General features: G+C 44.9%; 1 protein-coding gene across 6 annotated transcripts in view; it reads left to right on the top strand.

Moving 5' to 3' along the window:
- Positions 1-15,396, top strand: part of zfhx3b (zinc finger homeobox 3b) — a 212,955-nt gene that overhangs the window by 124,200 nt on the left and 73,359 nt on the right. For 5 of the 6 annotated variants that reach the window (XM_058629592.1, XM_058629594.1, XM_058629595.1 and 2 more), the window contains 3 exons: positions 4,082-6,595; positions 6,684-7,263; positions 9,640-10,136. In XM_058629592.1, the coding sequence (XP_058485575.1) occupies positions 4,118-6,595; positions 6,684-7,263; positions 9,640-10,136 (3,555 nt within the window). In that variant the 5' untranslated portion in view covers positions 4,082-4,117. The remainder of the gene's footprint in view (positions 1-4,081; positions 6,596-6,683; positions 7,264-9,639; positions 10,137-15,396) is intronic. The other variant, XM_058629596.1, reaches the window with a different exon arrangement.

The raw sequence follows: 15,396 nt of genomic DNA on the forward strand, positions 1-15,396 counted from the left end.
AGACAAAAATAACTTTTAATATCATTGTTGGTTTTGGCTCAGTATTGTCAGTGTATTATTAATATTATCAAAAGAGTATTGATTAAGTTAGATATGTGAATAGTTGACAGTGTTGATAGATAATTATAATTGCATGCATTTATTTTGTTTCATTATTGTCTCATGACACCAGTCAGCTGCTTCAGGTTAGAACCACACTCGCCACATACACCACATACACATGTTGTGTAATTATGTATATTATTATAATATATTATTATACAAGAGCAGTAGGAGACACTTTATAATATAAACCTCCACACTGTAAGAACGTGGTGCTGAAACTATATTAACTGGACCATTTAAATGGACTTAAGTCACAGTGTGTAATGCATACGTGCCCTTTATTGGGGATTAATTGGAACAAACCAAGGAGATAAACATGGGCCTCACTCTGCCTCAGGACTACAATGGTTCCCCCATCAATGAGCATGTCCCCAGTGCAACATCAAAGGCCTTCCCCTGCTTTATCAATAAGAACCCTTCCTTCCCACATCTTCCTGTAACTTGCTTAGCGTTCATGCCATTGATTTTCCAATAAGCGCCCCTTACCCTGCGGTGGCTGGCGAGGCTCAGTGATGGCTCAGAGACCAGACTCAGACAGGCAACATGACAGAGGAACAATTGAAAAACCACATCTGGTTTACTGTTAGGGGGGTCCTCGAGGCCTTTTCAGGAACAGTGGCCTTCCTTTTTAAAAAGGTGTTTCCTCACTGCGGACGTGTATATGGTTGAGAGTAAGGGCCAGGGCTGCATGATGCCCATAGCCCAGTCGTATTCGTAGTAAGAGTTGAGTCAGTGATAAATCCCTCCGGAAACCCATGGAAGGAAGGGTTCTCTGGGGGTAAGGCCAGGCCTTCAGGCAGGCGATCGGGCACTCTTACAATCAGATGGTTTCTTGTCTTTAATTCCCCCCACAGTTTGGCCGGTTAATCCCACCTAATAAATGGACCCATAATTTAAAACTTATCTCATTTTCCATCCCTAGCAAATGATATCCAGACCCTCTCTCTGACAGGGTTCATTAGAACGGAGGCCTTTTTCACAACGTTCAACCTTATCTGTGTTGTTAAGACGGTGGAAGGAGTTGCAGTGGGACTCGTGTTTTTTTGTCATAGAGAAAAAGAAGGAGCGGGGAGATCTTGGCATAAAGCCTTTGAAGGCAGGTGGTAGCAGGAGTGTGAGTCCTACAGTCAGGATCTGTGCATCGGCATGTTCTCCCTCAGATCAGCTCAGGAATCCGGCCCTTTCTTCTCGCTGATTATCTCTTATTGTCAACTACAGCCTGTTTTGGCTGCTTAGAGCCTGCTTATTGTCAACTGAGTGAGCCCACATTTAAAATGGTGATACAGCACAAGTGCACAGGCTATGGCAGGATCATTTGTCTTACGCATTAAGAATGCCAGTAAAGATTTTTTTTTCTTACCACTGAACAGTAGTTACCTTTACTGGGTTGCTCTATCATTTTGATTTGTGGTTATCAACACAGTCGGGACACAGAGACACCAGCCTCTTCCACTTCCCCTCTTCTTCGACCGCGTCTCTTTGTCTGTCTCCCGACTTGTTTAGTGCCTCCCAGAGATTAAAGCTTTTCCTGCTTTAAACAGGTGTCACTGAGCCAGGCAGACCTTCGAGAGACAAACAGCGTTATATCAGTTGGTCCATCTGCGACTTGCCGACTCCAGACAATCCCATTGCTCATCAGTAACCACTGCAGGTTATTGAATTACACCATCTTGATTTTAAGGGCATTCCTGTTTTCTGTAAGCAGTGTGCACACCAAACTGGCTCAGAGCGCTGATCAAGAGTCATCGTGTTATCCTGTCTTCTGCTAATTGCTCCAGGTATCTTAAAGCATTAATGGATGATTAGATACCCCTAGTATAGTGCACTGTACTCTGTTCAGACTCATCAAGGCAGAGCGGAAAGTAGAGAACTTTAGAGGTCATTGTTAATGAGCAATCTGAACTACTAGTTGCACGTATGGGTACAGGTTTCCCAGGTTTGGACAAGAGAGTGGAATCTTAAAAGCTTTAAATGCATTTGCCCCTTTTTCAATGGACAATGTCCTTTTGGACAAGTCACTCACACTTCCTGCTTTAACTCATTTCATTTTCTTGAGTTTATTCACGTACTTTAGTCGAAAGGATTACTGTCTGTTTGACATGTGGCATATTGTTCTTGTTTCTTTTTTTCCACATTACTCTCACTCTCCCCGAGCCCATTTGTGTGAAATGGCTGTTGAGCTCATAGCCTCTTATTAATGGAGCAGATAATAAATACAGACCAGTAGGGCTAGTATCCCCTCACTCAATATGGCAGCCATCGCTAAATCATGTCTGGCTGTATAAAGCAATCTTGTTAATAAGCCAGCCAGTCTAATATCTTTCATTTTATATGCAAAGCAAGACAAGGGTCACTGGGGTTAGCAGCTGCAGTGTGTAAACAAAAAAGTCAGATTGACAATACTAACAGCAAATGCCTGTCCCGCTGCATTACCGTACTAATATTTACACTGTTATTGAGGACATGTTTTGAATTTCTTTAAGTTAAGTGATTGATTTATCATCACTGTATGTCATTCTTTGTTGTTTCCTTTTCTCTCGATAAACTAATGTTGTCTGCCAAGTACAAAAGCACGTGTTTGAAAGTGGAGCGTGTTGTGTTTATTGTAGTGCGTATAGTTGGGGAGGTCTTAGGTATGTCGTGTGGGAGGTGAGCTTCATCAGACATTCATGAAGAGGCAGACAGACATTATCAATCTCTCCTCTCCCTCAGTGGTTATTATGTTAGAGCATGGGGGAAGACTCCATTCTGATCACAGCCGAAATTTGCATCCCTAAGTAAATAAGTAAATAAATCAAGTGCAAGCAGTGAATGTGCTAATCAACCGGGACATGGCAGTGAGCTTGGTGCCGGGAAACTTTGCTCATGTAATATTCAGTGATGGTGGGTTAAAGGGCAGCCCGGAGTTATTGGTTTCAGCCCGATTGCCCCCTTTAATCAATGTTGGCTGCATCCCTTTAATAAAATTATTAGCTCAGCAGTATCTTGTGCTATCATTTTATCTCTTCTGCACTCTAAATTGCAGCCTGTGTTGGGCCTCTCAGATGCTCGGGGCATGGCTAGCTCCCGAAAGCTCAGCTCCCATTTATTATTTCAGAGGCGGAGGATGGCTGGAGTGTTTGAAACCAGGCAGAGCATAGAGGTTATTGGATGCAAGATCTAAACACAGCTGCAGTGAAGTCCCAACCCAGCTTATGTATTTTGGGCTCCTGGAAAAAACCTTTTTATTGCTGTTGGATTTATTTAAAGTATTTCAATAATAATAATAATACTAGTATTTCAATAATGCACATGTGTTATATTCTTCTCATATGGACTCAACTTGATGATAGAACAAACACTGTTAAGAATTTCTCTTTTTAAATGCAGTCAGCCCTTTTTCTTCCAGTTATCTAAATGTACAATGTGCTGATGGGTGGCTTCTCAGTGTCTAATTATCTCACAAGAAATCTATTTGATCCATTAAGTTAGGCTGTTTCTCCTTTTTTCTGTCTGCAAGTTAATTAAAACGGATGTAGGATTTCTAGAATATAAGATTAGGGGTGTTGTTTGGAAGGTGAAGATAAAAGATGGTACCTTCCTGATATGGCAGGAAGATGAATCATAGATGGCTTATTATCGCTTGTCTCAGGCATTGTGTTTAAGTACCTAATCTAGTGAAATGAGCACGGTGTCATGTTTTAATTGCATCTTAAAACATTTGTCTCATACCCTATGATATTTTTTTTTTATCAAAATGTCCTATAGATGTTGTCCCTTTCATGTATTTTGTATTTCTGTATCATTTCTTAATAATTATTAATAATAATTATATTAATACTTTGTATAATACATGTAAGTGGGGTCCACATTTTCATCACTGGCAAAGTAAATGATGAGTTGTGTGTGCTTATGTATAGTTTATGTAAGACTGTGAGAAGTGAACTGCAAAAATGCAGCAACAACCTCTAACCTCATCTCATTTGTGTCTCTGCAGGCCTGGATGCGATGAACGCCTCATGTAGGCATCAGCATGGACAGCTGTGAGTCTCCCGTGGTTTCTGGGACAGACGATGGGCTCAGCTCCTCCCAGCAGCAGCAAATACCACAGCCCTGGAACGATCACTCTAGCTCACAGGTCCCTTGTACCAACCAGGCTCCTTCCCTGGACCCTCTGTCTCTTTCTGCTCCCTACCCTTCTCAAACCCAAAACCCTAGTGCACCTCATGACGGGATAAGAGAATTACAGTCCCATCATCATCAGCCAAAACAAACATCGTCCCAGACCCACAGTGATAGCGCTGCTACAGGCCAGCTGCATCCCAGAGGAGAGGGTCTTGAGGAAGAAGAGCAAGAGGGAGTGAGCTGTGGTGAAGAGGAAGAATCTGAGGACTTAGATGAAATGGAGATTGACAGCTGTTTCCCAAGTCTTCAACCCTTTCCTGGGGTGCCAATGACTTCAGGTGGAGGGGGCATGCCCACTCTTCTGCGACATCAGCCCACACGACAACAGGGAGCACCTGAGAGTGGGAGTGAGGAAGGAGATGAGGAGGATGAGGAAGAGAGCAGTGATGTGGAGAATCTAGCTGGAGAGATCGTCTACCAGCCAGATGGCTCAGCCTACATCGTAGAGAGTCTCAGTCAGCTGATCCAAAGTGGTGGGGGCATGGTACCCGGCCTGCTTCCCACAAACTCTCTTAACAGTGGGGGAAAACCGGGTGAACCTGCTGGGACTTCATCCTCGGTCTACCCTCAGATCATCAACACGTTTCACATAGCCTCGTCCTTTGGGAAGTGGTTTGGCAATTCAGACCAAGCTTTCCCCAATACCTCATCTATGGCAGGCCTCAGTCCTGTCCTGCACAGTTTCCGTGTCTTCGATGTGCGGCACAAAAGCAACAAGGATTACCTGAACAGCGATGGGTCTGCCAAGAAGTCCTGTGTATCCAAAGATGTTCCCAACAACGTGGATTTCTCCAAATTTGATGGGCTAGCCCTTTATGGCAAGGGTAAGCCCATTCTTATGTGTTTTCTCTGCAAGCTGTCCTTTGGCTATGCGCGTTCCTTTGTCACCCATGCCGTCCATGATCACCGCATGACACTGTGTGAGGACGAGCGTCGGCTGCTAGGGGACAACCATGCATCTGCCATTATCCAGGGCATTGGGAAGGACAAAGAGCCCCTCGTCAGTTTCCTGGAACCAAAAAATAAGAGCACTCCTTTGCCACCAACCCTGCTACCCATGAACTCTGGCCAGAGCTTCTACGGCACATTTAGTGGTGTCCATCTGGAGCCTGGAAGTAGTAGTGGGGGCAGCGAGACTCTCCTGAACAAAGACTCTGACTCTGGCCTCCAGCAACAGCAGAAACAACAAACCCCACTAAGCTCAGTCCTCTCTCTTGGAGGGCTGAGCATTCCCAAAGCATCCTCTCAAACCTCATCCCCAGGCTCTGCCAAAGACTCCAATGCCCTGCCCAAACAAGGAGGGAGAACAGAGGAGGCTGTTGGGAAAGAGTTGGCATGTAAGGGAGAGGATGGGGACACTGATGGACATGAAAGCAAGGCACACCTATCCAACCAGATGGGTGGTTTTGAAGAAGAAGAAGATCTGTTGTTAAGGGAGGAGGAAGACGAGGTGGACGCAGAAAGTAAAGGAGTGGCTTGTGGTGGTAGCGGTAGCAGTGGCGGAAGTGAAGCGAGGGAACCAGCTGTCTCAAACCAAAGCATTTCCAAATCTCCTTTATTAATGCCTAGTAGTGCTCTCCAGCATTCTGCCTGCACCTCTGTGGTCAGTTCCACACTCAACAGCAAAGCCCTAGCTTCCACTTGCTCCTCTGTTAAGGAAGAGGGTTCAGCTGCAGATGGTGGGGGGAGAACCTCCGAGCTCCCTCTGAGCTTTAACTGCCAGGGGCCCACTGTCCCCATGGCAATGGCGGCAGCTGCCGTCAGAAGGAGCGAGGATGACACTGCTGGCACTTCCTCCTCACCTCTGTCCTCCAATGCTGCTGCTGATGAAAGTGCCAATCGAGATAGTGCCACAGCTCCAGAACCAAATGATTACCCGGCAGAGGGTGAGGAGGAAAATGGAGCCCTTCTGCACCATCACCACATGCACCACCATCATCATCACCTCCACCCTTCATCTCATAGCCACTCGCACTCCCTCCAAGGGGCCTGTGATATGACAGGAATGGGTGAGTGTTCGCAGAACCATGGGTCTGGTGGAATTGCAGGAAGTGGGGTAGAATGCCCTAAATGTGACACAGTCCTGGGTTCCTCTCGCTCATTGGGTGGTCACATGACTATGATGCATTCACGCAACTCTTGCAAGACACTGAAGTGTCCCAAATGCAACTGGCATTACAAATACCAGCAGACGTTGGAGGCCCACATGAAAGAGAAGCACCCAGACTCTGGAGGCTCCTGTGCTTACTGCACCAGTGGTCAGAGCCACCCTCGTCTGGCTCGTGGAGAAAGCTATACCTGTGGATACAAGCCGTTCCGGTGTGAGGTGTGTATCAAAACCTTTGAAATGTTTGGTGGCAGTAAAGTTGATGTTGTGTTTGTTTTGTGATCTGAAAATGTTGCATATTTTATAGGTGTGTAACTACTCCACCACCACAAAGGGCAACCTCAGCATCCACATGCAGTCGGACAAGCACCTGAACAACATGCAGTCACTGCAGAATGGAGGCTCTATTGGCTCTGTACAGGAGCAGGTGTTCGGACATACCCCAGGAGGAGTGGTAGCTGTCCCGTCAGTGACACAGGCCAGTAGCCATCACCCACCCCACCACCATCCAACACAGTCCTCCACCCATATGGCTGGACCGTGTGGGGCCCCCTCTCCAACCAAGCTCAAGAGCAAACCTACGTGGCGATGTGAGGTATGTGACTATGAGACCAATGTGGCACGGAACCTGCGCATCCACATGACAAGTGAGAAGCACATGCACAACATGATGCTACTTCAGCAGAATGTGACTCAGATGCAGCACAGCCGGCTTGGCTTGGGAGCCATGCCTTCACCCTCTGAGGCTGAGCTCTACCAGTACTACCTGACCCAGAACATGAGCCTTCCACCAGGCCTCAAGATAGACCCAGCTGGAGCAGAGGCCCAGTTCCTGATGGGAAGTTTTCACCTGGATCCCAGCATGGCTGCCCTGGCTCCTGCACTCGGTGAGCCCCATTTTGTCTCTTTTGCTGTGAGAAAATGCCCGAGCTGACAGCAAAATCACAAATTACAGTTCACAGCAGATTTTTACATGTGAGATCAGTTTCACTTCTTCTTGATGCCAAATCCTAATTTATCAGTTTACATGAAACAGTAACATCATTTACCTTGTGATGATTTAACAGCAGGGATATTCACACATTTCTGTTCAGCTCCCTTTCTTTCTCATCCCTTCAGGTTTAGAATGAAAGAGAGAGAAGTAAAAGAAAAAAAATATCCATTTAGCCCATTTTCCACTGGTCAAAGCTCATTACCATCAACCTCATTACCAGCCTTGGGTAAAATGGACAAGTGTTTTATCGGCTCTTACCACGATAGGCGGTAATGTAAACATACAATGAAATGCGTTAGTGTCTTCTTCTACTACTTTGGCAGCCTGTTTGCTTAGTCTGCACCTTTCCAGTATGGGGTTATGACGCATACTGTTCACGCAGGGATCTAAAATTGTTCAGTTGCCACTGAGTTTGAAAGAGGAACTGAAGTGAAAGATGGGTTATAAAAGTGTGACCACTGTAACTTGGTAACTGCTCTACATATTCTGGTTTTTGGTGTGCTGTCTGTCCTGCTTCCGTCCCACCTCCCTGATGTCCACGCTGCATCCATGATGTTGAGTTGAGTGTAGTGCCCCCAATTGCTGCTGAATGTCACTACTGGAGTTTTTCATATTTTAATTGCAGCTATAAATTTTATCTTGGTCAAAGAGTGCTCAACACGGGTAATTCAGCAGCATAGCAGTGTTTGTGTTGCCAGTTACTACCATACAGTTTGTACTACGTGTCTTAAACTGTCACCAGTTCAAAAAAACCTAAAAATAATTGACTGATATGACTAATTCTTTCTTACGTCTTCTGCCATCTGGTTCATTTTCCTCTGAGGTAGGTTGTAATAAGCATGTTACAAGGGAGGCAATGATTACACAGTCTGGACCCATAAACTACAGTGGTGTCATCCTCTGTTGCACTTAAAGGAACTCTAGTTTGAAAGGGTATCTATTTGTGTGTCACATTTTTGCCTGGCACACTGTTTTGTATGCATATGGACATGAGTTGACTTACTGTATATACCTTCACAATGTTGTGGTTTCAATATGCAACAAGAACCTGTGTGGAAATACAGGCACTACAAATCATTGTCTTGCTCTAATGGCCTATAGCTAGAATTTAGTGAGGAACGAGATCCAGGTCTGTGGTAAATCATGGAATCTGCATCGTAATCGAGCATGAGAGTCGGGCAGAAATGAGAGATGTAAGGTGCAGGAAAGGACAGGACCGGGATTGCAGTTGGGCATGTGTGTACATCTGTGTGTTTGAAAGAGAGCGAGAGTAAGGTGCTATGTCTTGAGAGCTGGGTCTGTGACTAATTTCAGAGGGCTTCTCAAAGGTCTCCCTCTCCTGGCTATAAAAACTCAGGTAATGGAGAAAAGTCCAGAGCAGGCTGCATACTGCAGCAATAAATAAAAAGAGGCTGCTGGAATTAATTTAGTGTAAAGCCAGGAAGGGTCACGCCTGCATGCTCAGTCTGGGCAGTGAAAGATTAAAGATCAGCAAGCGAAAGCAAAAAAAGCACTTGCCGCGCTTACCTCATTTTTTTAGCATTCATTTTTAAAGTCACCGTACCCATTGTGCTTAGCCTACTCTCTGTGGATGGTGACATAGAATATATGTTTGCTGTGTTTCCACCTATTTTCCCACCTTCCATCTGTTAGACGTCCATATTGATTTAGAGGCAATCTGGAGAGAAAGATGCAAAAGAACTAAAGCAGAGAAGTGGATGTTTTCGTATTATCAGTCACCAAACAAGGGTGATGGACACAGTAATGTGTGTTTGGGAACTTCTTAGTTGTTCAGTAATGATACAATAACTTGTGGAGTTGATTTGCAGACAGGCCATGAACATGCACCAGTCCAAACTGACAATATCTATGTTTATTCTCTGGCAAGTGAGGATTTGGTCACTATGGAAAACTCCCAGGCTTTCTTCATTCCACGCTCAAATCAAATCATGCTCAACCATTCTTGATGCAATATCATACAAACAGTCAGAGTATGGTAGCAGCTTCAGTTTACTCAGGATATTATGAGTGGCACAACAATGATTTAATTCCTAAGAAGAACAATCTGTGCTAACTAACTATGCATGATGAAATAATAATGTAAATCACTGAAGTTAATTACTACAGGTTTAAGTGCTCTTTGAAGATGTGTAGACTGTAACTAATATCTTTGACATGATGATAAACGTATGTGTGCAACCATCTAAATACCTTTCTTTACTCTTTCCACTTGCCCTTTCCCTCTCCTTGTTTTCCCTGCATGTTCTAGTAGGTGGCGAGCTTCCCATGGATGTGCGGCTGGGAGGTGGACAGTTGGTGTCCGAAGAACTAATGACCCTCGGAGAAAGTCTATCACAAACAAGCGATCCCTCCCTCAAGCTCTTCCAGTGCGCCGTGTGCAACCGTTTTACAACTGACAACCTGGATGTGCTCGGCATGCATATGGGAGCTGAACGTAGCCTACCTGAGGAAGAGTGGCGTGCTGTGGTGGGCGACTCTCACCAGTGCAAGTTGTGCCATTACACCACTCAGCTTAAGGCCAATTTCCAGCTGCACTGTAAGACAGACAAGCATGTGCAAAAGTATCAGCTCGTAGCCCACATTAAAGAAGGAGGCAAAGGCAACGAATGGCGCCTGAAGTGTGTGGCCATTGGAAATCCCGTACACCTGAAATGCAACGCCTGTGACTACTACACCAACAGCCTGGAGAAGCTGAGGATGCACACTGTAAATTCTCGTCATGAGGCAAGCCTCAAAGTCTACAAGGTTAGTGCTTCTTTACTGCACCCACCACTCAACCTTGTTATGACAGTGCATCTTCATTTTCACATTATGAATGAATGTACACATGAGTGGTGATGGTAAGGAAAAGAGCATGTATGCAGGATCTGAGGAGATGTCAAATGTATTAGTAAGATTAGGCACATCATAGCTAAGCTGCAATATGTTGGTGCTGGTGTATGATTGTACTCGTGCAAACCTGGAGACGTATGATCCCGTTGAAGTTTGATGCAGTTTGTGTCGTATACTCCAGTTAAAGCTCTAGCGCTGCCCATACCATTACTGTCTCCCAAATAATTGAATGATAGCTTTCTTATGTAACTATTGCCTTCCCAATAGTCATAGAGCAGAAACAGTGCTGCTATGAGAAGAACATGGCAGGTGGAGCTGGTTCGGAAGCTTAGGGCCTGAATCACTTTGAGACGAATGAAGAAGTGTGAGGAGACAGAGGTTTGGTGCTAATACTCCTCGGAGCGGGAAAGGCTGAATCGTTCTCGACAGCTGTATTGATTTTTGCTGGACTTGGAGCTTCACCTTCTCCTCTAATCATTCCATAATAGCCAATGGATGAACACTCTCAGAACAAATGGCCATAAATCTAACAGGCCTGATTCCATTTAGGTACCTATCCTGTGTGTCTGTGGCTTTGGCCACTCTGCACTTAACCCAGACTGGCATAGTTGCAAATAAACATGTACATACACAACACAACATACTAACAACACACCCCTCGTAAGCCTACACTACACACACACACACACAGATGTCCACTCCTTTCAAAATGTAAACAGTGAAAAGTATTTGACACTAATGTGTTGCAGTGTTACTATATTTCAGGGTGACAGGGGTTATGAAAAGGTGCTGCTTCAAGTAGTTGTTTTTAATTACACTAAAAAGTGAAGTGGCCCCTCTCAAAAATACTGTGTATTTAAAATCATCCATCATTATGAATGGTTCCTCAGACATGTTTCCCCTCCACAGTGCTGTCCTGAAATAATTGTAACGGAGAGAAATCAATATTCAGTGCTTTGTTTAAGGAGAAGGTGGGATTCACAGCTTCTGGTCCAGCGGGTCCAGCGGGTCCAGCGGGTCCAGCGGGTCCAGCGGGTCCAGCGGGTCCAGCTGGCATGGTCGTTGATGATAGATAATGTAGTTTGGTTTGCACCAGGACGACAGAGGGGATGGCAGAACATTCATTTTTGGATACAACTTGAAATGTGCAACATAACTTGTGAAGTAAGATATCATATTGTTTTTCCAGTCGATGGTCATTCTCTCGTGGCCTTTGCTGTTGAACTTACTGGCCCAGATTCCAATGACAGTGTGACATTAGACCGAAATAGACAGGCACGGACACACTCTCTCTTCTTCACACATTTGAAGGGAGCAATACAGTAGCTTAGTTTGTTTAATTTTATATTTACACTTTCCACTTCACTGTGAGACCAAATGGCCACTTTTGTCCCTCGAGTTTTTATGAAAGAGTAGGCATGTGTCACACTGCTGCTCAGACAGCGGGCTTAAATATGCACAACACATCCATGATCATTATTTATGACTGAGATGGCTCCATGTTTACTTAAAACCATATGATTGTGTGCATTTGTCCAGAAATGACCTGCACTCTCAACCCAAGAACACTGCATTCCCCATGAGCTGTCCTCATCTCGAAGACGACTCAAAAACAGAGACGTTTAAGAGTTGACAAGAATTATTACAGTGCTTTAAGACTCACAAATGTGATTAGCGGACAACAAGTAGATGGTTGTAAGTTCTCTTGGCAGCACTTGCTCCCCGCTTGACGATGTCACTGTATCTGTACTGTGCTGGATTTAGTGTCCTGGTAAAGATACTGACAGACAGAAAACCCACACTGGCCCACAAGCCTGTAAACCCAACTTCGTATATTAGGCAAGGACGAAAAAAGGGAAAATCACCATTCATTTATTCCTCCCAGAAGAAATCTGATGCAAATAGCACCATTTTTAACCTTTTGGGGGAGAAAATAAATCATCAAGTCAGCATAAACAGGCTGTAAGATGTGGGAGATGCTGGGGACACTTCACCAAAATCAAACTGGTTTGCATTAAACAGGCCCTTTGTGTGCACAGCTCCATATAAATTGGAGCCTGTAATTACTGGAATTAAAAAGGAAGGTTTAAACTGAGGGCTAAGCTGGATGGGATAATTTGAGAGTCTGTGGTATGCGGCCCATATTAGGGCTTTCTAAAAATATCACCCCCACCAACCCATGTATTGGAATGTTCCAAAAGACCACAGAAAGATCCAGCAAGCCATCCTGACCGCATGGGCCACCACACAGCGGGGGGGGGGGGGGGGGGGGGGGGCGGTGATGCTGTGTCCGTCCCTGTGCTCTGTCGAGAGTTACCCCTTCTAATCATTCTGCTCTGCCAGCTCACTGTTGCACTCTCTAACTCTCACCCTTTTTTTCCTGTGAGCTCTTTGCTGCTCTGACGATAGCAGGATGGTTGCCCATCCTTTCCAAGAGTGGTCACTCCTAAACACAAACAGATGGGTTTTGTTGCAGTGCAGATGACCTAAGCTTTAGTTTGTGTGTTTTGTTTCCTTCCTTTCTTTTTTGAATTATTTTTAATACATATGTAGACTCTCTTCATCTTGAGCAAAGGCAGCTTTAGCTCTCACTTTACAGCCATCCACATGTGAATATGATAGCACTTACACCACGAACAGTGAGCCTCAGGGCTTGGCTATGTGCTCGTGTGGAGGTGAGAGGAGTGGCACTAATCCAACTTTCAGGCCTTGGCTTCTCTGGCCAGACAGAATGGGTGGGGCCTAACCAGGCCCGGCCACAGGCCTCAGTTTCCAGTCAAGGGTTGGAGGAAAGGGGAGGAGCATGAGGGACTTAGCTGGCTACCTTCCTTGTCTCGGGGGCTGGTGCAATTGGCGGTAATTGAGATTGATTGGATGTTATTTTTCCTCTTGCAAATGTAGTCCATTAGCTTGGCACATGCATAATCAGTTTAGAACGCAGTTAGCTGAATGTAATCATGTTCCTCGGTGTCTGCTAGCACAAAATCCACTCCAGATGCCGCTTGGCCATGGAAAGAAAGGGAGAAAGTGCCGCCACTATCAGATGGGGAATCTGTATCCAAGAAAGTCCTGTCACCCCCCCTCTGTCCTGGTCCCGCTCTATTGAGCACACACATAGCTGTACAAACTTCTACTTCATCCATCGCTCTCACTGCCTTACGCAGTCAGTCACATACACTGCTCATTTCCTATGAGAACAGCAGTTTGGGTCGTATGCACGGTACTTTTGAGTGCACTAACTTTGTGTTAAGTGGAGGCCATTAGCAAACACAATACATCTGTATCTTGGATGTAGTTACTGCTCTTATTTTGCCCTTCAGTGCAATACAAAAGAACTGGTGAACGCTGAGGAAAAGAAAATGTCTACACTGTGCAGAAAGCAAATAATCACAAGGAAACATAACAGAGGGAAAACAAGGCTGTAATGTAAATGAGGGGATTAGTGGTTACATGAAAAGGCATTAAGGTGTTTCACTAATGATCCTACTCAGCAGAAGCACTTGCTTTTCAAACTCCAGAATGCAGAGCGTGATGACCTCTTCCCATTAATGATCTTAAACGACCAGGATTGACTTCAATTCTCCTGCATATTATGTTGTAGATTTGCAATCAAATAAAGCATTTTTTTTCTCTAAGTTAGACTTCGGAATCATGTTGCTCTTCATCCCTCAGGCAGGGTTAGACAAATCTATTCCCTCTCTCAATTGCTTGAACACTTCTAGATTGTCCAGGTCTTTTTTGATATTTGATTATTTTTTTGATATTAATACAATTTGGCTTGCCGAAGTCCAAATTGTCTCTCTGTCCAATGCAAAGACAAAAATCACAGCAGATAATGTGAAATGTCCTCTCTCTTAATGACATAGTGTGGACTCCCGGCCATGCCCACTCACCCACCAGACATTTCAAAGTACAGGAGGAATAGATGGATGGAGACACACACGGGAGGGAAAAGGGGATGGGGTGTGTGTGTGTGTGTGTGTGGGGGGGGGGGGGGGGGACCAGGAGGGTTGGAACGATAGATACTCTGCTAATTATCATGGCTAGCCTATGATTGTTCAGTAATAGTGCTCAGTGGGAAAGGTTGCAGCAGTTCCAGGAAGAGCTGAGCTCTGATTTACTGGTACTACCGCTCTAATAAAGCGCTTGCTGCACATCCTGGGAGACAGCCCATTCTCCCCTTTCACATGCACAAGCATGTGCATGCACGCACGCACTCACACATACACACAAAGCAGTCTTGAATTCTGAAGTGCCACAAAATGACAGCATGTGCCTGATGAAATGTACTATTTGAGTTGCTCAAAGAGAAGCTCCTGTGTACAATACACGTGATAGACGTGTAACAGTGTTTAAATTCTAGGCCCATATCACACCTCCTTAGTCACTGCAGTCACAATCCTGACTGACCTCCATTGCTCCCTGTATCAGTAGTTGCCTGCACTCAAACCTTACTTTGCTTGTTGTTTGTAACAATGGAGGCGTGGCATACAACAAAATAACAAGGACGGATTGGAGAGAAGGCCTGTCAGACCAATAAGGGAGGGGCTAGTGGTGCCTAGTGTCTGGCAGTGTGTAAGAATTTCACAACTCTCATAGCTCACACCCCTTGAGAAGGTCAGGGAAAAGGTCGGGCTTTGACTCTTGGCACAGCTGCTGCTGCTGCTGCTGCTGCTGATAGTAGGAGTAACAGCTCCGTCATGGGTTTTTCTGGAACTTTAAAAATGACAGAGAAAGATAGGAAACAGACAGAGAGGCTGGTCTTTGTTTACCACTATTACCAGAGTTAAAAGGACCCACTGCATTACAGACTATAGGTTCTCCATCCTGTTTCTGTGGTGGACATAGATATGCACTGTCTGTAGTCTGTAACACAGGGCAGAAGATAATGAGATGCATTAGCTGGGGGGTTGAGATTCCTGGTCATGGTGTTGATGTTTTGTTTTGTTTTGTTTTTGACAAGCACAGCAGGTGATCACCAGAAAATGCAGATTGTTATTTGGGAAGGGAAAGAAATCGGAGGCAAGCTCGTGTCAATGTTTTGACGAGAGGCAGAGATAAGTTCCACTTTGTGAATAGCAGGTGGTTTTGGCTGAAAGCCACATTTGAATATGTTGCTGTACTTTAAGCAAAGCGATATATTCAGATTATGTTCCTACCTTTTTAGAAAAAC

The sequence above is a fragment of the Solea solea genome, chromosome 5 (genome assembly GCF_958295425.1).
Source record: "Solea solea chromosome 5, fSolSol10.1, whole genome shotgun sequence".
NCBI lineage: Eukaryota > Metazoa > Chordata > Actinopteri > Pleuronectiformes > Soleidae > Solea > Solea solea.